The sequence below is a fragment of the Harpia harpyja genome, chromosome 11 (assembly GCF_026419915.1).
Source record: "Harpia harpyja isolate bHarHar1 chromosome 11, bHarHar1 primary haplotype, whole genome shotgun sequence".
In the NCBI taxonomy this organism is placed as follows: domain Eukaryota; kingdom Metazoa; phylum Chordata; class Aves; order Accipitriformes; family Accipitridae; genus Harpia; species Harpia harpyja.
In genome coordinates, this window is record NC_068950.1 from 11,823,400 (window position 1) to 11,849,973 (window position 26,574).

The following is a 26,574-nucleotide window of genomic DNA, read 5'->3' on the forward strand; positions in this document are numbered from 1 at the left end:
AGAATTCAAGTTTTAATGATTAACCATAATTTTGTCATTTCCTAAAGGTCTTAATGCTTTCTTACGGCTTTTTTTGTGTTTGTGTTCATAAAGTATATTTGAGTTCCCTTGGATATACAGTAGGGACCAGTATCTGTTATTTTTCCCTGGGTGCTGAAGCAGTTCATACTATAATTACTGAACTTCAGTAAGTCAGTTGGTTGGAAACCCTTTTATAGAACACCCACAAAAAGCCAAATGTTCAGCAATTGTATTCCTTTCAGTTTTTGAAAGGGTGTTACTGTTGGAGGTTACTACTGGGGGTAACTATTGCATAATGATGCATGATCTCTTTAAAGTGCCCGAACAGTTTTCTAGCGAAGTAGTAAAAAGACTTATTCTGTATGAATGTGCTGATATTTCCCTTCATTCTCTCTCCTAGCCAGCAGCTGGTGATACCACTGATGGACATGAAGCAGCTACAGATGTTTCTGGTTCTAGTTCTACTTTGGGTGGACCTCTTCCTCCTCATTTGATTATAGAGGCTGAAATAGGTAAGACTGTGAAAAGTGTCATTTGCATGTATGTGGATGTAATATATGCATATAGATTTGGGTGGGGTTTCTCCTCCCAAGTAACATAATTCTGCAGACAGAAGACAGTTAGAAGTCATTGTAGTTTTAAGGTAGAGGTGTGAATGACTGCATGAGATCTGAGGGACTGGTCATGTCCTGTTGAGGTTGCCAGGCAATAACTCTCTATTGCTAAGAATGTGTTTTTGGGGAGTTACTTTGTTTTTTGTTGTTTTTATTTTCCATGTGGTAGGCAATGGCCCAGGTGCAGCACCTGGAAACTGTGGCAGTGGTGGAGCTCAGTGGGACCGGGGTGCAAATTTGAAAGATTATTATTCAAGGAAAGAAGAGCAAGAAGTGCAGCCAGTAAGTCATTCTATGGAATTCTCCTTTAGTTCTTAAATAGGTATCTTTCACTCCCTTTAATTTGTTACTAGCATTTATAATCAAGCTTGCGGTTTTCATGATATTTTGCTGTTGGTTTTAACTTAAGCTGCAATTTACTTGGTGACTTTTAACAAAGGTAACTTGTTTAAGCTAAAAACAAAATAAATTGGTCTGGATACTGTGAATATCCAATTGTTTGTATAGACATTTTGTTGTGAAAATAAGGAAATACTGAGAACTTTTTAGCATTTTCTGTAATGTCTTAATTATTTTATATATCTAGAAAAGTTATTTTAAAGATTTGTTGTAAGAATGTTTAAAACTGAAATCTATTAAAAACTAGTAAATGATACTTTTTTTTTCAATATTAGACCTCAGAGTCAGAAGTGGACTTAAATGCCGATCTTCATGGGAGTTGGACCTTGGAAAATGCCAAGGCACGTCTGAACCAGTTTTTCCAAAAGGAGAAGATTCAGGAAGAATATAAATACACCGAAATGGGGCCTGATCACAACAGGTTTGGTAGTTTTAGTCACCTTCTGCATATGAAGGGTTAGAAATTATTTGGGTGTCAGTGGCCAATCACACTTATTTGCAGTGCTCCGTAGTGTCATTTGAGAAAGCAGTATTCTTTACCAGGACCAACAACATCCCTAAATCTTGAAATGGGGGTGATGAGCCTTGGTGCTGAGATCTGAGTGATTGAAAAAATTTCTGTCTGATGTTTTTTGTGGATGTGCAGCTTTTAAAATGATCGCTGTGCTCTAGCTAACTGTTGAGGTGTTGGTTTGAATGGAAAGAATGCTCAATTGCTTGCGGTAATTGTATGACTGTAGTTGCCTTTGTACATTTTGAGTAAATCTTAAATATGCTTACATTACTTGTGTAGAAATGTGCTTTAAGGACATTTTATTTATATTTTTCTTATAATTAACTTTTTTGGCAGCAGAATCTTTGCTGGAAAAATTAGTTTGGCAGAATCTTCCCGAAGGAGTTTTGAGGGTCTGAAATTTCAGTTGAAACCAGCTGGATATTTCTCTCTTTTGAGTTTCTGCCCATTCCATCAGAAAATTTGCATGTGCTTCTCCCAGATGAAAATAACACATAACAGATTGTGTATAAAGACTTGACAGTTTTTGTTTTTTTACCTGTTTGGAATAGTCTTTACAAATCATCAAAACTTCAGGACATTGTATTATTTCTTGTGAGATATAATTATGTTTTGTGGTCAGAAACAATGGCATGCTGCTGCTGCTGGATTCTTGTTGGGTTTGGGTTTTTGTTTTTTTTTTGCATTATATAAACTTGTGTTCTGTGATAGTTATTATTTTTAGAAAGACAAGTGAATTTTCTTATTACAGTCTTCCATGAGAGTCTCACTTGCAGGACTTCTAGTATTCTTTTGTTGTTGAGTCTTACAAGCATTTAGAACATCTAAAATATGTGTATTGGTGTCAGAAAGTTCTAAATTCTCATTTAAAACCTATTCTCAAGTCACTTATGTTCTCAAGCAAGGACATTTCTTTCCCTTAAATGAGTGACATAAAAAAATTAGTTTGTACAGTACTAGGAACTTAAAATATGCTTTTTGCAGGTGTAGTTCTTGAGCACTTTGTTTATTCTCTAACTTGCAGATTATTTGTGCAGCTCATTTTGTTATGCCTTCTGCAGGTAAAAGCATTAGACCCCGTGTATTTAAATGTATATAATCTTGAGTAGAATGAGGTGGCCGTAGATGACAGTATGTTTCTCAGCCTGCTTACTGTTCTTCTGGACAGCATTTCAGGGTTTCCTGTTTACTACATCCAGGAAAGTTTGTGTGAATTGCCCTGGATGGAATGGCAGAAGGGGGAAGTAACTATCTGCTGCAACGGATTGGATAGGCATGAAAAAATCCTAATGTGTTCTAGCATTCATTGAGAGAGGGCAAACTATTGGATTTAATCCCTTTGGTATATAGAACAGGAGAGGAATAATTTCAGATGTTTTTGGAGTTTTGAGGACAGTAATATAGTTTGGGGTTTTTTTTGGGGGGGGGTTTTTTTTTTTTTTTTAAGAAATACCAGTTGCCATGTATCTTACCAATTTTTTTTTTAAAGTAATGGTGTTTATAACAGAAATGTCAGCCTTGCTCTCAGAGGTTTTTAAAGGAGAAATGTATTTTTGTTGTCAATTAATTATAGTCACACAGTGTAAGAACTTAGTAATAGCTGGAAAATTTGGATTTGGAAACTTTGTTTTAATTACTATGGGGGTTATAAATTGTAAAGGTAAACATGGCTCTCCTACTACACAAAGTATGAACTAAATATTAAGGGATGGAACGTAGCTTTTCTCTTTTGGGATTCCATCAGTAGTGTGGGATACCTTTGCCTCCTTGTGTTCCTGCTGAAGATGGTAGCAGCAAGCGACACCCAAGACGTACGTGTGTTCACACACAGGCTCCTGAGGCTGTGCTAAACAATCACATCGGTTTCTGCTGTGAACTGATTTCTGGTGTTGCTGTTCTCCCCTTAGGTGGAGGAGAATGAGATTGAATGCTGACTATAGGCCTGGCTGAGAAACATACTGTCATCGGTGCCTTAGTTGGCTGTTCTGTCCCTGAAAGCCAGTGGCCTTCGACCCATGAAGCCACTGTGCATGAAGGTCAGTTCACTGGTAGTACAGGAAGGAGTTCTAACTTGAAATTTAAATCCCTCACTTAACCTTTTTTGTCTGTTTACAGCAAGAAATGAAGGACACAGATGGAAGGCTCTGCCTGCAGCTGTGGAAGTACCAAGGCATAGTTTTCAAAGAGGATGTCAGTCCGATAAAGCCCAGTCATACATCTTGAATCACATTTGCCAGTTTAAATCCTGTCTTACAAGAATTCGGCTTTAATTTTTAATCTGTGCAAATACACACTTTGGTTTGTGATTCTTAAGAACATGGATCTTGGTTTCCATTATCCTCTGTTACATTAACATGCTATCTGCTTTATAATTGTTGTCTTGGACAACTCAGAGCATATTTCCTAATAATGTGGCTTTAAATTTCAGTGCTGAATGGTGGCATTTGCAGGACTCTTAACCAGATCTACTGGTTCTATTGATGGCAAGCCTGTTACGTACTAACTTGGGGTTAAAGAGACTAAAAGCAGTAACATTTTACCTTGCCCATTGATGAGTTGAGAGTTTCTGACTGAGGACACAGAGACCTTTGCCTAGAAAAATTGGAAAGAGTGGATCTTTTTGCAGTGCCAGTGTCAGCTATTGATAATTGTACCTTTGTGTTCTTTCTTTTCTCTTACAGGAGCTTTATTGCAGAAATGAACATTTATGTGAAGCAGCTGGGCAGAAGTAAGTGTTCCTATTTATTTTTTTTATCTTAGCAAGAGATGGATGTTGGTACAGAGGAGTAGGTCATACTCGTGGGTACAGACTTTTATGGGTATGTGTTGGAGCCACTTCCAGAGGTGAAGGTTCATGTTTGTTTCCTGACGTGAAATCTTGTGTGCTGTGCTTGTTGCATTCTACTGCTTGTCCATTACGTGCTTCCATTAATCTTTTTTCTCAGCACAAAGAAATGCTTGTGAGATACGGTAGGGTTTTTTTGTCTTAATTACTTGTTCTTCACATATCTGAGAAACGCAGGTGTCTAATATGTTCCCAGGCAATGAGCATGCTGTCCATACCATACCCATTTACGCAGAGCTTCCTGTGAAATTTGTATGATGTTGCTGGGGTGGTGTAGGATAATCATACTTCCTTAGACACTGAATGCAGAGAGGACTTTACAGGAGTTCCCCAGGAAGTCAGTAAGTAACATTACACAGCTAGTGTGAGTCAGCTGATCAAGGGGCCTGGTTGGATTTTGTGTTAGAACTCTGGATTTATCAAGATTTGATACTCCTTCCATGAAACCTAGCCTGTGTGACCAATTGGAAAGCCCATTTCGGAGTAGTATCTGTTGTGGAAGCTGTTTGACTCATTAGCTACTACAGCTCTGAACTTTGTGTGCTGCAGGGATTTTCGGTCGTGAGCATGGATCAAACAAAAAGCTGGCAGCACAGTCCTGTGCCCTTTCCTTGGTTAGACAGCTCTACCATCTTGGTGTCATAGAACCTTATTCTGGACAGACAAAGAAAAAAGAAGCAGAATCGGTGAGTCTGGTAGAAGGTTCAAAAATTGTTGCTTTCATTTTAATAATACAAGCACTCTCTTATAAACATGAGTGAGTTAGAGTTTGCTCTCAATATTTGACAGCTTACAGGTTAATAATAATTTTGATTCTTTAGAACAGCAACTGTTTCTGGTCTGGCCAGTGATTTGGATCAGAAATATAACTTTGCGTATATGTGAATGGAGCAGTAAACTAGTTTTATAGCCTATTAAATGAAATAGGGTTTGTAACAAGTGCTTTTTTCAGTATAAATTTTCTAGAAGCTTAAAGATTTCTGTTTATGCTACATACAATTCTCAGCCATTTAGTTTCATTCTCTGGCACATTAGCATTTCTTTTGGTATTCAGTTACAAGTTTGAGAATGTTTCCCTCTGAAATTAAACTTAGATATTTAAAAAAATTCTACACATCCTTGTTGGATGAAAAGTCAGCAAAATGTTTCAAGAATGTGAATTTTGAACTGGTGGTAGTCTTTGGCCTTGTTTCACTAGGAACTATTTGATGGTTCAGTATACTCTCTGGTAGCCTGCAGTTCTTGCTTCCGTTGTCTGTCTTTTTGTGTATATCAACATGTAGTTTTTAAACATTTAACAGGTGGAACCCTATGAGGTGTCGCTGTCTTCTGACTTAGAAAATCAGCTGCAAAAGACTGTACGGGAACTGTCTCTGGAGATTGTGCCTTTGGTGAGCGTGTGATTCAGATACTCCAGTATTTAACATCAGGCCTGCTCATTTAATACATTTATCTTTCTTTGCCCACTTTGCTTTTGGATTTATAGCCTGAAGATGCCAGTAATCCAGTTCTGATTAATGTTGGAAAGTTGGCACATTTTGAACCATCGCAAAGACAAAGTCATATGGGAGTTGTTCCATGGTCACCACCTCATTGCAACTGGAACCCTTGGACTGGCTGCAATATCGATGAAGGTCCTCTGGCAAATGTAAGATAGCTTAAAAAATTGATCTGTTGTTTGTTTTCCCCATACTTCTGGAACTTTTAAATGCTTTAAATGCCCCAGGATTTAAAGTGTGAGCTATTCCAAAGGAGAAAACAGTCCACTGATAAAATTTCTTCCCTTCTTGACCTGGAGGAAGGGAGTCTTTTCATTGGTAGGAGTTCTTTGTATTTACTTCATGTTTTGTTAGGGTCTTGAGCAGCAGTGTCTTGGATGTCCCAATTTTTTGCTTTGTTTCACTTTTTGCCTGCTATTGTGCAGCTTATACAATGTTCTAATTGAATGTACAAGGTAAGATTATGGGCATGTCATTTATAATTCGCTAGCCTCTCTTTCCCATATTTCCATGCTAGGACTTTCTTTTCTGGGAGGAGAAACTGCTCCAAGCCGGGGTCACTACACAATCAGCCTGCTTTCTTTTTTTGTCATTTCTAGTCCCATTCAACACAGAACAAATGAAAAGCAGCAATGTGGCGTGACAAAATGAGAAATAAGGGAAGAAATACTAGGTTGCCAAGTTCAGAGTCATAATTCGGCCACTGGTGTAACCTGGTCAGAAAAGACTCAAGGCAGGAACTTCAGTTTCCTACAACAGGGAACCAGAGTACTTATGACCAAAATAATAATTTAATATTTCTTTCGACTGTAGTCTTTTCCATAAATGACATTAAATTAACATCGATCACTATATATTGATTTAAAAAATATGGAACTGATGTAAATTTGAGTGTTGCTGCTGAAAACACATATGTACAGGCATTGCAGATTGAGCTGGCTTCAAATCTCATTAGGATTTCTGTGTGCTAGTCGTGGTGCAGCTAACTTATTTTCAGTAAAACAATTAGCCCTTTGGTACAAATTTGAATTGCTTTAGAATTCTTTCTTAGTTGAAATACAAGAGATACCTGATAAATTTCCCTCTCTGCTCACTTTTCCATTTTCAGCTACTGTTCTGTGGGTGGTTATGTGCTTACATTATTTCATTCCTTACATTAAAAACTCCTGTCTGAATGATCATCTAAGTATCTCATTGGCTTACTGCTAAATAGAGTGTATTTCTCAAGCAGTTAAATTATTTAAATTTGAACAATCATTCTTTTTCAGTGTTTTGGATCTTTCTGAGGAACTTCTTTGAGGATGGCCATTTAATTTTAACACCCTGGAATGAATGAAATAAAATAGCTCATAGGCATAACTGATTTCAGGGAGTTATGTAGGAAATGATCCTTTACTGATATTTGGAATCATTATGTTGGTGTGACTGATTTTATATTGAAGTTATGATAAAGATAAGCAGAGGGGTCAAAAAGCCTCTGAAAAATATCTTGTCTTCTCAGCTCACTCCAGAGCAGATAAGCATGGATTTGAAAAGTGATTTCATGTACCGTTTGGAGCAGGATCAAGAATTACAAAGGGTAAGTGCAGTTCCTGTGACATGGCACACTTGTGCTAGTCTTTTTCTTTTTCAAAAGAGGTTGAAAGTGTTATACAAAGTGTGTAAGACTGGATTTCAGTAGTACTATGCACCAAGTTTTCAGAATTACTGGGTGTTATGCTGGGATGGATATGGGAATATGTTGCACTGTGTAGAACAAATCATAGTTTGTATTTTCTCCTTATGCAGTTTTTCCTTTGTGTAAGTGAAACCTGTGTAGAAGAGTGAGACAAAATACGTATGTGGAGCAGAATAGGTTGATTTTTGGAGATTTTTGGAAATATGCTGGATTTTTTTCCAGATCCAAGACGAGAGAGAGACTTTACCAGTGAAGAATTTTGAAAGTGAAATTCTGGATGCAATATGTCACAATTCTGTTGTTGTAATTCGTGGTGCCACTGGTTGTGGCAAAACCACGCAAGTTCCACAGTACATCCTGGATGAATACATCAAAACCAACAGAGCTGCAGAGTGCAACATAGTAGTGACACAGGTGAGGAACATGTTACAAATGCAACCACTTAAGTTTTGGATCGCATGCTAGAAATCACCTATTGGGATGTGTTGAGAAGTCTGATTATTATTACAGAACATTGTTCATGACAGTATCTCCTCAGTAATACATATTGGAGAAGGCTCAACATCATGTATATTTTCATTTGGAGCGTTACTCTTTCATGTATCTACAATTGGGATAATCTGGCTTGTACCTTGCCCAGGTGAAAACTTTTTGGCAGACTGAGAGGAAATAATTTGGCAAATGCCAGCTGGTAGTTCCCATGTATCCTTATATCCCTCCTCTGTAATTTTATGTGTAGAATTAACCATTTTAGAGGAAAAAAGCCTCCTCTTATAGATACTACTGTTTAATGACTACTCTGTAAAGAAATCTTAGGACAGGAGACCTATAGCTTTTATAATTTACTTTCTTGGTTTTAGTGATGTTCTGATAAACTTGCAAAACTTCATCATTAAGTTACAGAAAACTTTTTCATCCCTCAGCCTCGGAGGATTAGTGCAGTTTCTGTAGCAGAGCGTGTGTCATATGAGAGAGGAGAACAACCTGGGCAAAGCTGTGGATATAGTGTGCGATTTGAATCTGTGCTTCCTCGACCACATGCCAGTGTGATGTTCTGCACTGTAGGTCTGTATTGTTTTGTTTACATTTGGAGCTTATTAATTATGGGTCTGAATTTTTTGAGTTAGCAGCAAAAGCAGAAACATGGTTACCTTAAAAAATTTTTAGCAAATCTGTTTAAAAGACTAAAAAAATTTTTTTTTTTTTTTGGGGGGGTAGAGTAAGTTTGCTGACATACTGTTGTGCAGAGAAAGATTAAGATAGTTGTTCAGAAGTATGATAATACAGGTCTAATACCATGCAGAGATAATATCCTGAAGAGATAAAATTGCCATGTATTGATTGTCCTTAAAAGGTAGAAGCAGTATTGGGTGGGAAAGAAGAAAGAGTCTTTGTAATAGTAATTCTTTATACCATCCCCATCACTTGTACAGATGAAAGCACAGCAATTGGAGATGGGGCTGTAAAAGGTGCTGGGCAGCCTGCACACTTCTTGATTTTTAAACCAGTGAGACTGTTCTTGATGAAATGAGGCGGGGTGGGGGGAAGACTGAGCTGTTACCTACAGGAACATTTAACTGCTATATCTGTTTAAGGTGTTCTTCTGAGAAAGGTGGAGGCTGGGATCCGTGGCATTAGTCATGTTATTGTTGATGAGATCCATGAGAGAGACATTAATGTGAGTTAGCTGGTGATTACAATCCTGTTCCTCTCTGTGCTTCTGTTCTGTTTAACTTTTGCATGTGTTCTTGCATAACAGTAAACATGTGAAAGGAAACTGCATTTTACTAATTGTCGTATATGTGAGTTTTCCATCTTCGATAAGATTTTTAGAAACTCTTCTCTTAAATACTCCTTACCTGGTTAGAAGAGCCCTATCTCTTTTTTTTTTCCTGTTAGGATCTCCTTCTATGTCCTGATCCTCTGGAAAATAGGACACCACAGTACAAGCACGTCTTGTCCAAATGTGGGAGCATGCTGAATGTCATTTTTATTTTGGAGTGCTTTTTCTACTGACAATGTTGCATTACTGCAATGGAACAGCAGCGATATTTACAGAAGCTGCGATCTTGATAGTGGTACATTTAAATTTGGTTTTGACATGAAGAAAAATGCAATAAGTTGACAATAGAATTAGGGGAGGGATTGTATGTAATTCAAGAAACGGGAAATGTTTTCTGTCCCCTTGATTCTTACATATAGTTTTCAGCTTTGCCACACCAAGAGTGAGAGAAACTGCTAAGTTCTGACATGATGTTTAAGCTTGTTTTGATGGAATTTGGGGACTCATTTGGATGGAATTACAATGCAGATTTTTCTGATGCATCTCTTCATCTATTAAGTTTATGTTAATGATGTAAAATACAAGTTTTGAATTTTGAATGAAATTAGAATTTTATATGTTGAACTAAGGGCTTGCCTAACTGCATGGCAAATGTAAATAAATGTCATGTTTAAACAGAACTATAAAACTTTGGATACAACTGCACTGAGTCATTCCTATTTATTTTATGAACTCTGGCTACTTTATATGTAAACCAAGTTTAAAAAGACCTTAGGTTGTAATTTTTAATTTAATAATTTTTAGGAAGGAAGCAAACTATTTTTGAATGCTTTTCTTTAGTTTGTTTCATTCTGATAAAAGAATAACCCTTCTTTACACTGGAAATCCTAAAATTCACTTATCCCAGGAGTTGCAGTATTTTCAAAATAAAGCACTGACAACTGTTTCTGGTTATAGAATATTGTTGTGATAATTGTTAATTCTCTTGCCCAGCAAAGCTCCTTGCTCAGTAATTGTATATGTCTGTGTAATGCTTTCTGGTTTCTTGGGAATATGTTGCTTCTTATGGGTAGGAAATTAATGATGTTCTTATTCTCTTTGTATGCAGACTGACTTTCTCTTGGTGGTGCTGAGAGATGTAGTTCAGGCATATCCTGAAATCAGGGTTATCCTCATGTCTGCCACCATCGATACTAGTATGTTTTGTGAATACTTCTTCAACTGTCCTATCGTTGAGGTCTTTGGTAGAACCTACCCTGTCCAAGGTAAATCATTGATTGAACTTTCAGGAACTGCTTTAGTTTTTATTTTATCAGTCATATGCTTTAAGATTATGTGTACGGCAAGATACACGTTTCTTTTGGATTGTCATATCTTACAGATGTGGCTTACCTTGGGCAAAGAAGTCAGTAACACTGAATCATTTCACAGCACCATTTGGTTTAAAAACAAACCCAAACAAATAAACAATACTACTCCCCACCCCCTCAAAAACCCCCAACAAACCAACCGCACAACACAAAACCCCACCACCCTAAAACATTACCATTTGGGGTAGTTTCCATTGCAGAATGAGATAGTAATAGCCAAGCTATGGTGTTTCAGATCAGTTGTCTGTGACATTAGGAATAATGGAAATAGCTTTAGATGAGCCAGTATTAAAAACAAACAAACCAATAAAAAATTATGTAGAAGTATATTGAATAGAGGAATAATCATTGGAATAGTATGGGAGTAATTCTCATACCCTAGCTGACAGCCAAGGATTTTTCTCCAATCTTGGCTTCGTACTCTGAAACGTCATGATTTTATTGGGAGAATCTCGAGAGATGATAAAAAGAATAGTGTTCCCTTACACAGGCTTCTAGTGGTCAGTCTTGATAATCAGTGCTTGTCTGTCCTTGCAGATTATTTTCTGGAAGATTGCATTCAAATGACTCAGTTCATTCCTCCACCAAAGGAAAAGAAGAAGAAAGAGAAGGATGAAGAAAGTGGTGAAGATGATGATGTATGTTTGACTTTTTTAATATGAAAAATTAAACAAGTGCCAGTTAGGACTCTATCTCAAGCGGTGGTGTTGAACCTAAACATTTTTAGCAGCTTTCATCTTTTTAATATCCGAGATTGCGTTAACTTCAGAAATAGAATTGAATTTCTCATTGCCCTTGTAAACTGAAGAATTTCTTCTTTTGTTGAAGCTAAAATTCTCACGTTTTCTCAGCCTACTTCTCTTTAAAGATAGAACTGAAATGCTTTTGAAAGTGAAAAGGTTGGTGACCTTTGAAGAAGAAGTAGATACAGAAATATGAGCTTGGTGATACCTTTTCAGGGTGAAAATTTAGATTCTCTCCCTTCTTCTCTTGCAGTTGATAATTGTTAATGCTTACATACATTGTCAAGAAACTGACTTTCACGATACAGCTTTTAATTTGTAGGTCTGAAACTACTGTTTATGTCAGGTTTTTGAATTAAAAAAAAATGACCAGTTTTTCTTGAGAGAAGCATTTTCTTCTTTGTATGGCATCATCCCCATTCAGCTAAACAGAAGTTAAATCAGTTCAATAGCTTCCTGCTGCAAATTTGTATTGAGTTATAACTCAATGCAATGGAATTATGATTCAATTCTTATATTAGAAAGCTGGAGAAGCAGGACTTGAACTGCTTATTGTGAGTCATTCAGCAAGCTGTGCCTGAGATGGTCTTCCCTATCAACTATCCACGTATCTCATTTTCATATTTGCCTGGCCAGCCAGTCGCCACAGTTTGAGTAATTAATTTATCCGATTTCTTTTGTGGTATTTCTTTTTCTGTAGGCCAATTGCAACCTTATTTGCAGTGAAGAATATGGCCCAGAAACAAAGCACTCCATGGCTCAGCTGAATGAGAAAGAAACTTCTTTTGAACTCATTGAGGCCCTGCTGATTTATATCAAGACTCTGAATGTCCCAGGAGCTGTACTTGTTTTCTTGCCTGGCTGGAACTTGATATATACAATGCAGAAGCATCTAGAAATGAATCCACGATTTGGTACAAGCAACTGTGTTCTGTTATGTTTCATCTTTTCCAAAGGAAACTATTGACACTGTAAAGATGAGAGTTGGATGAGTGGCTTAGGGAGCTGGATTTGTCATGAGAATGAATGGGTAGAAATGATTATGTTGTGCAAAGAAGAAATGAGATTCACATAGTCGTAGTTACCGACCTTCTTGTATTCATGTTGTAGGAGGCCGCCAGTATAGAATTTTACCTCTGCATTCGCAAATTCCTCTGGAGGAACAACGTCGAGTGTTTGATCCTGTGCCTCCTGGAGTAACAAAAGTAGGAGAGCCTTCTCTCTGTGGAGTGTAACACGCTTTGTTCTGTTGTGCTTTTGTGGAATGTATTGCTGACCCTTTTTTTATAGAAGTTATGTAGTTTATCTTGCAGTCCATCCTTAACTTTTCCAGACCAAATATATTTCAATATGCATTTCCTGTTTTTTATAGGTTATTTTATCTACCAGCATTGCTGAGACTAGCATTACCATCAATGATGTGGTCTATGTTATAGACTCCTGCAAGTGAGTTCATGAAGTAGCTTTTTGTTTTGTAAATCCTGTTCTTTGGAATGCAAAAAAGGTTTTCTGAACACACAGAACTGCCTTGTGTTCCCATAGTCACAGAGCTGAATTTGTGGACTCTACCTCACTCAAGACAAATTTGCATTGTCTTTAGCCGTTCAGCACAGTTACAAACCACACTGGCATTTCAGTGGGCTGGTTTTGGTCAGCTGCATTCACGCTGGCACTATTCATGTGAGGTGTCACTGGGTGTCCATGCGTATTTGAAATACGTCGTCTGCCAGATGAATATTACAAACACTCAGTGTATAGCTGATGGAAAAGAGGAAGATTTTTGTAGTCTGTTACGGATCCTGTCTTGCTATGCATGTTCTCTGAGCAAATTACACATAGGCATCTCATTAATTGCTTGAGAATTTTAAGCTTTTGAGACAGTTGTGAAAACTTCATTCTGTGTATAGCTTGGGGCACTGCTTTATAAAGAGAATGATACCTCAGCTTCCAGATAGCTGCCTAACTAGCCAAAGCTTAGCTAGTCAAACAGGGGTTGTTTGCTTCTTAAAAGCAGCGTGGCTGCAAGGAATAAAACAAGAACTGATTTGGCAGGACTTAACATCTGATCTCAAGTGGGTTTTTTTTCTGTAACAGGCAAAAAGTGAAGCTGTTTACTGCTCATAATAACATGACAAACTACGCCACAGTCTGGGCATCAAAAACTAATTTGGAGCAGCGGAAAGGAAGAGCTGGACGCGTGCGTGCCGGATTTTGTTTCCATTTGTGCAGCAGAGCTCGCTTTGAAAGGTGAGGCTGTGCTCTTTAGAAATAAAATAACCTCAGAGACTTCTCCCAGAACGGTTGTATGCTACTTCTGATCAAACTGGGGAAATAACTTCAGAAGGCACAGAGAGGAGATTCATGAAGTCAGTTCACACTGGAATATCTCAGTTCTTCTGCTTAAAAAAAATTTACATATGTTTATATGCTTTTACCCGCAGTATGAAGTGGATAAATCGCTCATGATTTTATTATTAAGAACGTCACTGCAACCTACAGAACCTCTCAGGAGAAAAATAATGCTTGGGAATTGAGGCGAGGCAGAAGACAGCTTTGTAACAAGGATAAGGCTCTAGTCTGCCTTCAAACCTTGTGGGCACCTGGCATCTTCACATAACAGGCAATTTTGTCATGAAAGTGGTAAAAAGCAGGGAAGACAGATGTTACTTTTCCCTCCATCTCTATTCTGTGGCCAGGAAGCCCCTTCATGCTGTTCTAGCACCTTCCCTGCTGCTGAAACTTTTGACCTCTTCTATCTGCCAAGCTGTTTCTCAGTTACTAGAGCCATGGAAATCTTTCTGCTGGTTGCAGAAGTCTACACAGCTGTTACACTCAATGTTTGATCTCTCTCATGAAAGTTTCAGTGCCCCTTTCTCAGCCATTACAATATAGCTGTGTTTTTGATGTTCAACTTTTTGTAATGTCTGAAAGCATCAGTCAATCAAAAACTTTCCTTAAATTGCTCAAACTTATTTAGATCTGCTGTCTAGTACAGTGGAGTGATTTTAATTAAGAATTTTTGACAGTGAACTGATTTTAGGCTACTGAAATAATCATGGGACTTCATGACTTTAAGGTTACCGTCCTTCAAAGAATATAAAACCAAAATATACTAGCTCCATGGTGTCTAGGAAAGAAAGAGTGTTTGTGGACTTGTGCAGATAATGTTTTGAGAGATACCATCTAAATCTGTTGTCAGCTGAATCTGGATATCTGTTCAAGGTGTTTTGAAACCTTTTCTAGCTGTCTGTTGCTCAGTGCAGTCATTCCTAGGAGTTCATATTTCAACCAGCAAGCTAAAGGATCGCTAATGATACCGTGCTAAGACTTAAGAGCTCTATCTGTTTCTATCAGGTCTTTTTCCTACCAGAAAAACACCTTTGGAAAGCATCCAGCAAAAATACTTACTCTTCTTAGTGATCAAACCAGAAACATGCGGGAGGAGTTGGGTGGTTTAGAGCTGATAGAAGGACAAGTAGAGAAGTGTTTGTACGTACGGCATGCTGAAAGCAGGTTGTCTGTCTCGGGAGTGAAAGACCTTCCGTAGCAATGTAGGAGATGATTGTAAGGGGGCAAGTGTGGGGCTGGACACAGCCATGCTGCAAATGGGGCTTCAGCCATGCAGACTCTGTATGTGGTCAGCTCATGCTAGAAACCATGCTGGGTAGTGGTGATGTGAGGGCTATACCCTCTGTGCATTTCCGTTGTAAATTTACACTGAGATGAGAACTGAGAAGCATGGGAGATAAATACTGGTAGAAGAGCCTAAGTTACAGGAGCACACTAAGAGTTGATGGGTTGGCTGGGAGGCAATATTTGCTCTGGAGGGCGGTAGTTAATGCTGGTGGAATGACCCATGATGGTAATCAAAGCCTATGTCCAGAAAAATGTGGGCTTTTTTGTTCTCTTCTCATTCCAGACTTCAAACTCATATGACACCTGAAATGTTTCGAACACCACTTCATGAAATTGCTTTGAGCATCAAATTGCTGCGGCTGGGAGGGATTGGTCAATTTTTGGCCAAAGCAATAGAACCACCACCTTTGGATGCAGTGATTGAAGCGGAACGCACACTAAAAGGTATCGTTGTTTGTCCACAAGATTGTATGTAATGAAGCTGACTCCAAGTGATTTCCCATGTATAATGATCACTTACAGACTGTTTTAACATCTCTGGTTAGATTGTTTGTGTAGTAGCATGCTGTCTGAAACAGCAAGGTGTTTCCTGGATGCATCGTGTGGGTGGCAGTGTCTTTTGCAGCTGAATACTTGAATTCCCAAGTGGAGTGTCATTCCTTTAAGAAACTTGAGCCTTCAAACTTGAGGCTTGTTTTGTTATTTTACCAGTAACTTATGCTAGCTTTCAGCTTCCTGTTTTCCAGCTGTGGCACTGCTGTTTGTGACATAGACTCAGTCCAGTGCCTAAGGCATTTACAAAACAACTATAAAAGAAATACTGAAAAAGAGAGGTTAGTAGTTTATTGTATAATTACTGCTTTGTACAGTTTGTTGACCCAAGATCTCAGTATTTTCTCAAGTAATTGAATCTCCAGTTAATGAATATGCAAGCATCAGTATCCTCCTAAAACAGGAGAAACTCAGGTGGGGGTTAAGCTGTCTCCCCAGCTTCTTCAAGGAACTAACTAGAATATGAGTAAAATGAGGCAGGGAGGAACCCTAAATTTATTCTTTAGATTTAAAGCAGTAATCTCAAACCTCAGCAGACTTTGCAAATGTCGCTAAATAAGCACTTCTTAAAATTTCTAAGAACTGAAATATCTATTTGTTGATTTTTATGAAAAAATTGCATGATGAGCCTACATTGCTTGTATACAGAAGGGAGACCACAATGAATAACACAGCTAGGTATATGTATTCAGGTTTAATGACTTTCTGATCTAAAACTTGTTAGTGATTTTCTTACACTGCAGATAAGAAATGTAAAGCCAGGGGAAAAGGCAAATGTTTTCAGCTTTAACACCAAATAGATGTTTCTGCATGTGCCTTCATTTCCTGGATGACCTGTAATTTTTTTCAGCATATGTATACTATTAGTATGTTTTTAGGATGGTGAGACATTTCTTCAAAATACGCTTTAGGCTTTTGAGTTCAATAGATATCAAGAAAAATGGATTTGATAGTGGCTAAGCAGTCCTTTATTAGTTCACTTTCCCATTTAATGCTGAGGCTACAAAGCTGGGTTTTTCAAATGTAAAGCTTTTAGTTATGCTGAAGTTTCCCAAAGTAGTCTGTAAATAGAGTACGTGAACTATAAGTTTGCATTTTTCATTTATATCTTAAAACGGGTTTTGAAGATCACACTTGTATTGGTTTTCTTTATCGTGCAAACTTAAAAAGAGTTTTATGAAGTCGACTTCAATGGTTATGGCCAAACTGCTAGAAAGATAAGGAGACTCATGAGACCCTTCAGTCCATACAGCAAACAGCCACAGATACTTGTTTGACTTTATTATTGACAGTGGTTTAATAGCTTTGAGGATGAGCTCAGGTGATAATTTTTAGGTAATGGAAGGAGAGAAAGGCAGGCAAAGCCTCATGGAAGAGAGAGTTTGTGGTGTTCTCTTTTTGATGAACAGAGGGTTCTGTGATTTGGCAATTGCAATGAAGGCTACAGTTGGCTGTGATAGGGCTGCTTTGATTTTCGTGAGGCAGAAATTATGTCAGATTAATTAGATCAAATATAGGGACTTGAAAAAAGTTTAATAGTGTAGTAGTGGTTTGTACAGAAGCAAACTAAAAAGAAATGGAAAAATATGTATGTGAATTAAATAGTAATTATTTTAATTTTGGAGGAGGTAGTAAAACATCTGTAAAGCTAAAGTAAAATTTGTTTATTTGACTTCAGACCAGTTTTGAAAATCAGGTTGGCAATATTGTAAACAACATTAAACTTAAATATAGGTGGGGTTCTATTTAAACACAGTTATTAAAATTCTGAACTTCTTATCTAAGGGTTTCTGGGATTAGCTAACCATCTTTGCTAGTAAAAGATCTTGTTTCAGAGCTTGATGCCCTGGATTCCAATGATGAGTTGACACCTCTTGGAAGAATCCTAGCCAAACTTCCCATTGAACCTCGTCTGGGCAAGATGATGATAATGGGCTGTATTTTTTAGTAAGTTTAGTAGTCTCAGTGGTCTTTTTCTTGTCTCTCTGAATTGCTGAGCCTCTAGACATGCACTCTGCAAGAGAAAAAAACAATGCATCTAGATGAGCAATAAATGCTACAACTGGGGATAGGAAACTGAATATTCATGAGAGCAAAGGATAAATAACTTGGAGTATAGGGAGTAAAGTAGTCATGAAATTCACAGTTAACTGCAAGGGACCAGTAGAGGCTGATTACTTATGAATTAAGAGTGGGACTCCAAATACTTAAGGTAGCAGTGAGCTAGAGGTGGGGACATGTGAAATTTGACACCTAGACAAGAAGAAAAATGAATCCACATGTTTTGCTTTAGCAGAAGTAAAGATCTGTTATTTGTAATAGTGATGGCCGTAGGCTCCTTTTCACCAGAAGATGGTGTATGGATGGAGGGAAGGGGCAGGAAGATAGACAAAGGGCTTGTGAACACTTGCTGTTGTGAAAGTACTGGAATTGGAGCTAATTTAACATCTACTTCCAGGAAGTGTTTCTGTGAAGAACTCTGGTAGATAAGGGCAAATTTACTAAGGTCTCTAGCAGAGAAGTTTTTACTGGTATCAACAGCCTGTAGTAGCTACTGGCAGCAATACTGTGAATAAACCCAATCCTGATACGTTTTGTTGTTTCTTTCAGTGTGGGAGATGCCATTTGTACCATCTCTGCGGCCACTTGTTTCCCTGAACCTTTCATCAGTGAAGGCAAACGCCTTGGTTACGTCCACAGGAATTTTGCCGGGAACAGGTTTTCAGATCATGTTGCTTTGCTTTCCGTCTTCCAAGCCTGGGATGATGCAAGGTATATTGTCTTGGCACAAAGTTTGATGAGAAGTTACGGGTAACACAGGGTGAGCAGTTTTGTGACCAGATTAGATATGTCACTGTATGCTATGACAGCTAGACTGTCGCACTTTTCCTTTTCTTGAGCAGACTTCTAATTCACTCTGTTTGTTTTTTAGAATGGGTGGTGAAGAAGCAGAAAAAAGATTTTGTGAACACAAAAGACTCAGCATGGCTACTCTTAGAATGACTTGGGAAGCAAAAGTCCAGCTGAAAGATATACTTATTAATTCTGGCTTCCCTGAAGGTGATTCTGCTTGGACATAGTAATTTAATGATTGCATTTTTCATTCTGAGATGAGAAATAAATAAAGAAGATAATCTATGATGAACACACAAGCACAGAGGCCTGTAGTGGATTTGCCATAAAGCTGTTGTGCTTTTACAGCTGTGTTCAGATGAAATTTTAGTGCTGTCTCATTCTCTCGTAGTTATCTAAACCAGAGAAGTTGTGATGGTGGTGGTGCAATATAGGGAGGCTCTGGGGGCTGAGATTAGGGCTGCAGGATTAAAAAATCTTTTAAGCAATTGTCCTTAGAGAATTACCTCCCTGACTTTCTTTCTCCTTCACTTGTTGCATCTCCAAAATGTGCCGTGCTGTGCTTCCCCACTGCTTTTCATTAGCCTTAGCGGGGAGTCTGTGTGATCTAAACAGTGTGCTATGTGCCCTATGATTTTCTGGGTTTGTGCTGCAGGAGGGATGTGCAGTAAGTGTGACATATTCAATTTTCTAAGGGGGGTGGGGGGTGGAAATCTTAAAGTTGACCAGGTTCTGAATTTGCCTAATGTTCCTGAAGAGCTTGCTCAGTTAAATGGTATGGCTGGATGGATTCAGCAGATGTTCATCTCCCCTCCTTTTTTTTTTTTTTTTTTTTTTTTTTTTAAATCCTTTAATTTTTTTCTCATAGTGCTGCTAGCATCATTGCTGCATTTATCCTTAACTTTATTTCTGGGCAAGATGACCTGAAAACAAGCCACCAGAGACTCTGGGGAGGTTTGTAACAAATAAACTAAGGAAAACATCCATTCTTACCTCCCCCAAAAGATCTGTCTCCAAAACAAATGATGGTAAACACACTGTGGTACAGCACATTCTGGGCAAGCCCCTCTCTCCTTGTTTTTGAAGAGCTTGGGAGAAAAAAAATCTCTTTGTAGTAGTATTTTTCAGCTTTTTGCTCTCCATGAATAAATTGAAAATTGAATGTAGAACTGAAATGCTTTGAGTGCAAAGGTCATTTGAGAACAGATGCACATCTACCAGTTGACTGAATCAGAAAATGCATTGATCCAGGATCCTAAACAACTCTGCTGTGCTGTCCTACATGACCCGTGGATGTGAGCCAGTCTTCTGTTCTCTGTCAACAGAATGTTTGATGACTCAACCGTTTAACAACACTGGACCAGATAATAATCTGGATGTTGTAATCTCCCTGCTTGCTTTTGGGGTCTACCCCAATGTCTGCTACCACAAGGAGAAGAGGAAAATTCTTACCACTGAGGGGCACAATGCACTCATCCACAAATCATCTGTCAACTGCCCTTTCAGCAGCCAGGACATCAAGTATCCATCACCTTTTTTCATTTTTGGAGAAAAGGTAAAGACCTTGAATTTGTTCTTGATCATGTGCTGCCAAGTTGTCTAAGAGGTTCTTTTTGGTAAAGAAGTGATAAGAAAAAAACCTACACTGTGCAATATTTAGCTTGTTTTTTGGGTTGGGGGGGTGTGTGTGTGTGTGTGTGTGTTTGTTGGTCTTCCCCCCCCGCCCCAAAGTGAACCTTATGTGGTACTGGTCTCACTCAGCCTTCCAGTAACTGCCAGTGAAGCAAATTCAGCAGAAGAAGAGCTGCATAGAAAGGTCCTGTGAGTTTTGTGAAAACAGCCAGGTCATAGAGGAAGATCTGAATTATTATCTTCTTTAAGATATTGCTTTAGGAGCTCTTCTATACTCATTAGGCACTAGAGAATTTTTGCCCTTGTCACTTCTCCTACTTAGGAATTCAGAGAGAAAACAGGAACATATAATACGGCAGTGGGGTGCTCCCTTTCTGGCATGTAGGTAGTTTGTCACCTCCCAAGGACAACTCCCATTTCCCAAGCATCTCATAAAAACGCTGAGATGTTTTCCCCAGGATCCCCATGACCTTTTCCTCCATCCCATTAATTTTGTGTACTCAGCACATAGTGTATATGTACACTTAAACCCGTGTGCTCTCCTGTGCTCCACTGATGGCCATCGTGAATGCAATGGCTCACGCTCACCCGTCTTTCAAGGAGCAAATGAAGGCAATGCCTTTGTGTAGGATGTAGCCGTGAGATGGTCCTCGGGCTGCCAGCCTGCTTGTGCTACCTGTGCACAGTTACTCCAGCACAGCAATGGGGAGGCCCTGAAGTGCTCTGTCGCCTGTTGTTGAAACCATCTGTGCACAACACTGTGCCTTCCTTCTGCCTGGGAAGTGCTGTAAAGATGTCTTTGAGAATAAGCATTGAATTAGCAAAGCCTCTTGCTCTAAGGAGAGCCTCTTAAGATCTTATAGCAGAGGTGATGCTGTAGGGGTTTCTTTTTTTGTCACCTTGTCTACACTGGTTAGTTCAGAATTAGTTTATTTATGCTGATTTTTATATCCTCAGTCTTTTTTGCTGACATGCAACTTATTGTAGTAATGGCAGATAAACCACTTCATTGGTAATAAATGGAATTTTTGACTCTGGGCACTGGCGGGGGACTCAGCTTGGTACTCTGGATTTCCACACACGTAGTTCAGGGCTGTGGTGAGGCTTCACCTCTTCTTCACCATTTATGACAGGATCCCAAGTGGGTCAGTCAGACCTTTGATCTGCCTCGACCATCTCTGTAAAGTGAGCTCCCCTAAAAACACCAAAAGGCTTTTGAACTCAAAAAGCTATGCTTTATTAAATCAAAATACACATGGGAAACTAAGAGTGACTAAGGTGGTGGCTTAAGAGTGGCTAAGACAGCACCTGGGTGAGACTGGGGTGAAGGAAGGATTTATATGCAGCTCTCTCCCTACCCATTATTTACATGCTAAAAGAAAATTTCTCTCTGAGGTGTGGTGATACGTTTCCTGCTGCATTTGGCAGTCTCTCTCTGGCCTGCAAGTTCCCTGCTCTTTGCACTAGCCATTTTTCTGCCACAATTCCTATTCTGGAAGTTTCTCTCTTTTGAGCATGTGTGGTAACTTCCAGGCAGGAGCAAATCTCCCTGAGGACAAACAAGTGCAACAGATTCTGCCTCTCACACTCCTGTGTGAAAGAAAGGAGGGAGAGAGGCAGCTGTCAGGGTGGGAGGCTGAAATCCCAAGTACTGCTCTTCTGTCCCTCTTTAAAATGAAGGGCAGTAGCCCGCATAGTCAGTGCTGTTATCTCTGGCTCAGGTCAGACGGCTTGTTATTGTCTAAGCATTCGCTTCAAGTACAAGCTTAAGGTCTTGTTTCTGTAAAATGACAAAGCGGGCTGCTTGCACAGACATGTAGCAACTTCTGCGTTTGCGTGTGTAGGACCCTACTAAAGAAGCAACGAGCTTTTCATCACAGCCCCAGCAATGCAGAAGGTGGGAAGGTAATTCAGCTATGCCTTGGTCTTTTTTAGGTCGGCAAAGTGGGAATGGATGATGGTTGGACTCTATGATCTTGAAGGTCTTTTCCAACCTAAATGATTCTATGATTCTAAAGCATAAGCTGGCTCTTGCAAAATATCAGCTATGTAATTGCAGACATGCAGCCATGGAAAAACTATTACTTTTAAATGGCAGGTAGTTTTTGGTGGGTTTTTTTTACACCAGCCAGTGCCGAATCCCTGTAAACATGTGCCTAGCATTTGATTTTGTATGCGCATGTGCTCTTGTAATTTCCTAACAATTATACCTAGATTTTTTTGTGTGTTGGGGTTTGGTTTTGTTGTTGTTGTGTTTTGGGGTTTTTTGTTTTGTTTTTGTTTTTGTTTTTTACAAAATGCTCTGGTTTCAGTGGCCAGAGGAAGGTGTAGGGATCTGTTTTCCATTTCAAGAGTCGTATTCCTCTTCACCTGCAGATTCGAACACGAGCCATCTCTGCCAAAACGATGACCCTGGTGAGCCCGCTGCAGCTGCTTCTCTTTGCCTCCAAGAAAGTCCTGTCGAATGGGGAGCTCGTTCTGGTAGATGACTGGTATGGACCTCCTTGGTGCTCATAATATTCAGGTCTATGAAGGAACACAGCCTGGGGGGGGGGCAGCTGCTAACACAGACATCAATCTCTATAGAATAGGAGCCCTAGAGCAAGCCATGCACTACAAGTTAATTGTGAAGGCATTACCTTTGTTTCCTGTGAGGAAGGGAGGGGTTTATGTTGGCAGCACTGTTTCATGCAGATTATCTGCTTAAATTGAAAACATGATACCGGGCTGTTTCCATAAAAACTGCTATTTTTTTCCCCTTTAACTGGAATGTGAGTAAGGGGTACTATGTATTTTGGACCTCCTCTTCAAACAGCGGCTGAGGAAACCTTGTTTTTAAGGCTCGGAAACACAGCTTGAGGAGAGAAATGCTGAGGATTTGTTGGTTGCCTCTGACAGCATACATTTTATGGCCATGACCAAATACCATCTGGATGTCTTTCCCCCTCCCCCCACCCTGCCCCGGGTCAGTAAAACAGAGGTAAAGAATTGCTTAAGCTTAATTCACTAGTATTTTTGAGGGTGGCCTAGAGCTTTCAAAATCTTGAGGAGCCGCATGTTTTTAGTTTACTTTATATTTTTGTATCTTTCTTTTTGACGCTAGGGGTTATGTATTGGTGTTATCTGAGTATGTTAAATCTCAAGAGCATATTCAAACAGAAGGATAGTTATGTTTTAACAATGTCAAATTTTAGGGATCTTGCAAATTTGCCTCCTGAATTTCATGTCCCTTCACTGACAAATCAGAATTTCGAAGACGAGAATATAGATTTCTGGCTCAGTATGTGCAACACTCAATGAAAAGCCACTCTACAGAACATGTTTCGTAACAGGTTCTCTCCTAGAAGTCACGATGCATCTAATACACTTCTTTGTGCTCTAGGATCAAGCTGAAGATGCCCCACAACGCAGCTGCCTGCATCACTGCTCTGCGCGCAGCGATGGAGGCTCTTGTTGTGGAAGTGAGTAAAGATCCTGAGATCATTCGGCAGCTGGACCCAGCAAATGAGCGAATGCTGAATGTGATCCGTCAGATCTCCAGGCCGTCAGCTGCAGGCATCAGCCTCATGGCTGCCAGTGCAAGGTTAGCTCGGCTCCGTTGGCTTGTGCAGTCGGAGCTCTGGGGTGAGGAACGCTCACCACCGCTGCCCCCAAGGACACTGAGAGCCTGAATGGAGCAGGTCAGAGCTGTCAGCTCTGCTGCTCCCTCCCTACACGGTGGCTGCAGAAGCCCAGAGTTAAAATCACCAGGAGAGTCTTGTCCCATGTGGACAGGAGCTTCAGGCTTCTGTTTCAAAGTCAATAGTCTGAGTGTATGTAAAATTGCCATGTTCAGAGTCTGATGTAGGTAGATAGATCACTGCCTGTTTCCACAGGAAGGACAAGTGGCTCTCAGGAATAAAAGCTGTTATCGCCTCTTCCAAAACACAATGACTTTTAAAGAAAAGATAATCCAAATTTATTTTGGGCAGACCTATTCATCTTTATCTCTGGAAATAAAACAGATTTTTGGCAGTGCTTGCACGCCTCCATTGCCCCTTGTTTTCCTGTCTTGCTTCCAAAGCAAAGAAAAATGAAAACACCTGTGAGCTGTTAGTAATAAGGAACAAAACAAAGAACAGCTTAGACGTACACTTCACTGTGTTTTGCAGGGAGCAAAATGAAGATCACTGTGCTCACATAAACAGGAATGGAGCTTCCTATGTGTGTGTGTGAGCTGGAGAAGTGGGATTGAGGGGAAAACTTTCTATCCCAGGTGTAGACCTTGCTGAAATTTAGAGGAGGGACTGTTTATGTGGCAGGTCAGGCCATTCCCAGCCTTCTTCACTGAAGTGGGAAAGGTGCAAAAGTGCAACTGTAATTCAAACATCATGTTTTGTTAACAGAAGATAGAGATGTCTTAACTGAATATCTTGGCAATTGGTTATTCCCATAATATTTGAAAAACAATGGAATTTGTAAGATTGCATCTAGTACATAATTCTAGTACATAATGTTTCTCTTTGCCAGGTTTGGAGATGGTCCTCGCCCCCCCAAAATGCCTCGCTACGACAATGGAGGTGGCCTCAGAGGCTGGGGAGGTTACCTGCGTGGCTCTGGCTACAGAGGTAGAGGGTATGGTGGCTACAGCTATTCTGGCAGGCGTTCAGGAGGAAGAGGATACCAAGGTAGCCCCGGGGGAGGCTACGGAGGTGGGGGAACCTATCGAGGAGGAGGGTATCGACGAGCAGGCGGTGGCTACAGAGGAGGCTGTGGGGGTCTGGGGAGGGGTGGGTGGTAGTTACAGAAGTTCAGTGAAGTCTTTCCACTTAGACAAAAGCGTGTTTCTCCCCCGAATCCCTTTCTTGCTGTTACCAATCTGCCATTTCAGTTCCTTAGTACAAGTACAGCTCTGTAATATATCGTGTCCTTAGGGAATTCATTGCAAGTCGTATGATTTTATTCTTAATAAAGAGTTTGTTTTTAAAGACTTACATGCTATACATTTAATTTTATATTTGGATTTATATTTTGCAGCTGTCTGTTGTTAGTTTTGGTTGTAGGAGTTATAAGGCGTTCTGAGGAAACCTTTTCAGTGTCTAAAACCATTCTCTGCCAAACAAATTTCAAATTACAGAACTTGGGTTCACTGGGGATTTTTCTTTGTTGTCTAACAAACAGTGCAAATAGGCCTTGCTGCAGTGGTTTTCTATCCATGCCAGGCAGCACTTGGTTCCTTTGCAGCCAGCCACTGGCCTACTACACGCCGTGTTAACACCTCCCGGCGTGGCAGCTGAGGAGCTCTTCTGCTGATCCAGATGATGCGGGAACATGGAATACCTTTTTTAAGACTGATGTGATGCTGCTTGTGTCGGCAGAACCTGAAGCAATGTCAGAAGCACGAACCATAACCTTCATCTGAGGCAGTGTTCATTTACATTGCTACTCCAAAATAGTAATGCTTCATTCTTCCAAATGCATGTGAGAGAGAGCAATTCTTTAATAAGAATTTATTGAAATTGCAGCCTGTGGATTCCAGACATTCAAAGCTCAGCGGGCTGCCTGGTGCTTGCAGAAGTATATCAACACAGAGGGGATCAGAAGCGCTCCAGCGAGGTGTGATTTCCTGCGTACCTCCCAGACGAGTACCTGGGAAGTGCCCTGGAGCAGGGGTGCATGACACGGTGTACCTGCAGGTACAGATTACTCTCCAGGATTTCTATGCTCAGGCTGTGTTGTGCAGGAACGCGTGTGTGAACAAGATGAGAGAAGCGCTCCAGCTTACAATAAATGTGTGTGTATGAATGAGGGTGGGTTTTTTGGCCCAGACTGGTTGGGCTCCCTTGCCTCTTATTGCATGGCCACAAACCCAGCTGTGCTGGCCTGGGGCAGCAGCAAGCGGGTACTGCAGCTCTCGTGCACACTTTGTACTGCAGCAGCAGACGAAGATGCCTGTGGGCACAGCTCGGTATGAATCCTGTTACCGAGTCTGATGAGATTAACCTCCCTGCTAATCCAACTGGAATGCGTACTCAGAACAGTAATTAGTTGCGCTTACTGGGGTGTGGGAGATGTTGGTGTTTGAGTGAAGTTTAAAGCAAGTCCAAAATTTTTTATATTTCTAATGAGCTCTTAAAAACTAGGTGAGGGTGAAGCACTGTTTCTTTAACCAAAACTGCTAAAAGCCAAATGCCACATGAAGCTTAGATATCCAGCTGTGAATTACACAGCTATCTTTGATATCATCAAGTGCATCAGCATTCATCTCCAAACTTAAATCTGGAATTAATTTGGAGTTTGTATCTTCTTCTGCATCATCTGGTGCAGTAAACTCCACAACCCTTTCTGCTAATGTAGACTTTTCTGTAGATTGAAGAATGGTCACTCTGTGCCACCACTACTGAAAATGCGATTATTTTTCTTTTCTAGTTTGGGTCCAGGAACAACCTGTTAGGG

The 26,574-nt window shown here is 39.8% G+C and overlaps 1 protein-coding gene across 2 annotated transcripts in view; it reads left to right on the forward strand.

Moving 5' to 3' along the window:
* DHX9 (DExH-box helicase 9) overlaps nt 1-25,112 on the forward strand; it is a 28,078-nt gene extending 2,966 nt beyond the window's left edge. The window contains exons 3-27 of one of the 2 annotated variants that reach the window (XM_052801679.1): nt 422-533; nt 805-917; nt 1,310-1,455; nt 4,230-4,276; nt 4,943-5,079; nt 5,695-5,784; nt 5,880-6,041; nt 7,394-7,471; nt 7,793-7,984; nt 8,494-8,635; nt 9,166-9,248; nt 10,462-10,618; nt 11,261-11,361; nt 12,167-12,380; nt 12,577-12,671; nt 12,839-12,912; nt 13,561-13,713; nt 15,386-15,546; nt 17,490-17,601; nt 18,265-18,426; nt 18,587-18,714; nt 19,833-20,062; nt 22,516-22,631; nt 23,522-23,722; nt 24,649-25,112. In XM_052801679.1, the coding sequence (XP_052657639.1) occupies nt 422-533; nt 805-917; nt 1,310-1,455; nt 4,230-4,276; nt 4,943-5,079; nt 5,695-5,784; nt 5,880-6,041; nt 7,394-7,471; nt 7,793-7,984; nt 8,494-8,635; nt 9,166-9,248; nt 10,462-10,618; nt 11,261-11,361; nt 12,167-12,380; nt 12,577-12,671; nt 12,839-12,912; nt 13,561-13,713; nt 15,386-15,546; nt 17,490-17,601; nt 18,265-18,426; nt 18,587-18,714; nt 19,833-20,062; nt 22,516-22,631; nt 23,522-23,722; nt 24,649-24,919 (3,477 nt within the window). In that variant the 3' untranslated portion in view covers nt 24,920-25,112. Of the gene's footprint in view, nt 1-421; nt 534-804; nt 918-1,309; nt 1,456-3,455; nt 3,585-4,229; nt 4,277-4,942; nt 5,080-5,694; nt 5,785-5,879; nt 6,042-7,393; nt 7,472-7,792; nt 7,985-8,493; nt 8,636-9,165; nt 9,249-10,461; nt 10,619-11,260; nt 11,362-12,166; nt 12,381-12,576; nt 12,672-12,838; nt 12,913-13,560; nt 13,714-15,385; nt 15,547-17,489; nt 17,602-18,264; nt 18,427-18,586; nt 18,715-19,832; nt 20,063-22,515; nt 22,632-23,521; nt 23,723-24,648 lie in introns of those variants that run through there. The other variant, XM_052801680.1, reaches the window with a different exon arrangement.
* The last annotated feature ends 1,462 nt before the right edge of the window (nt 25,113-26,574 follow it).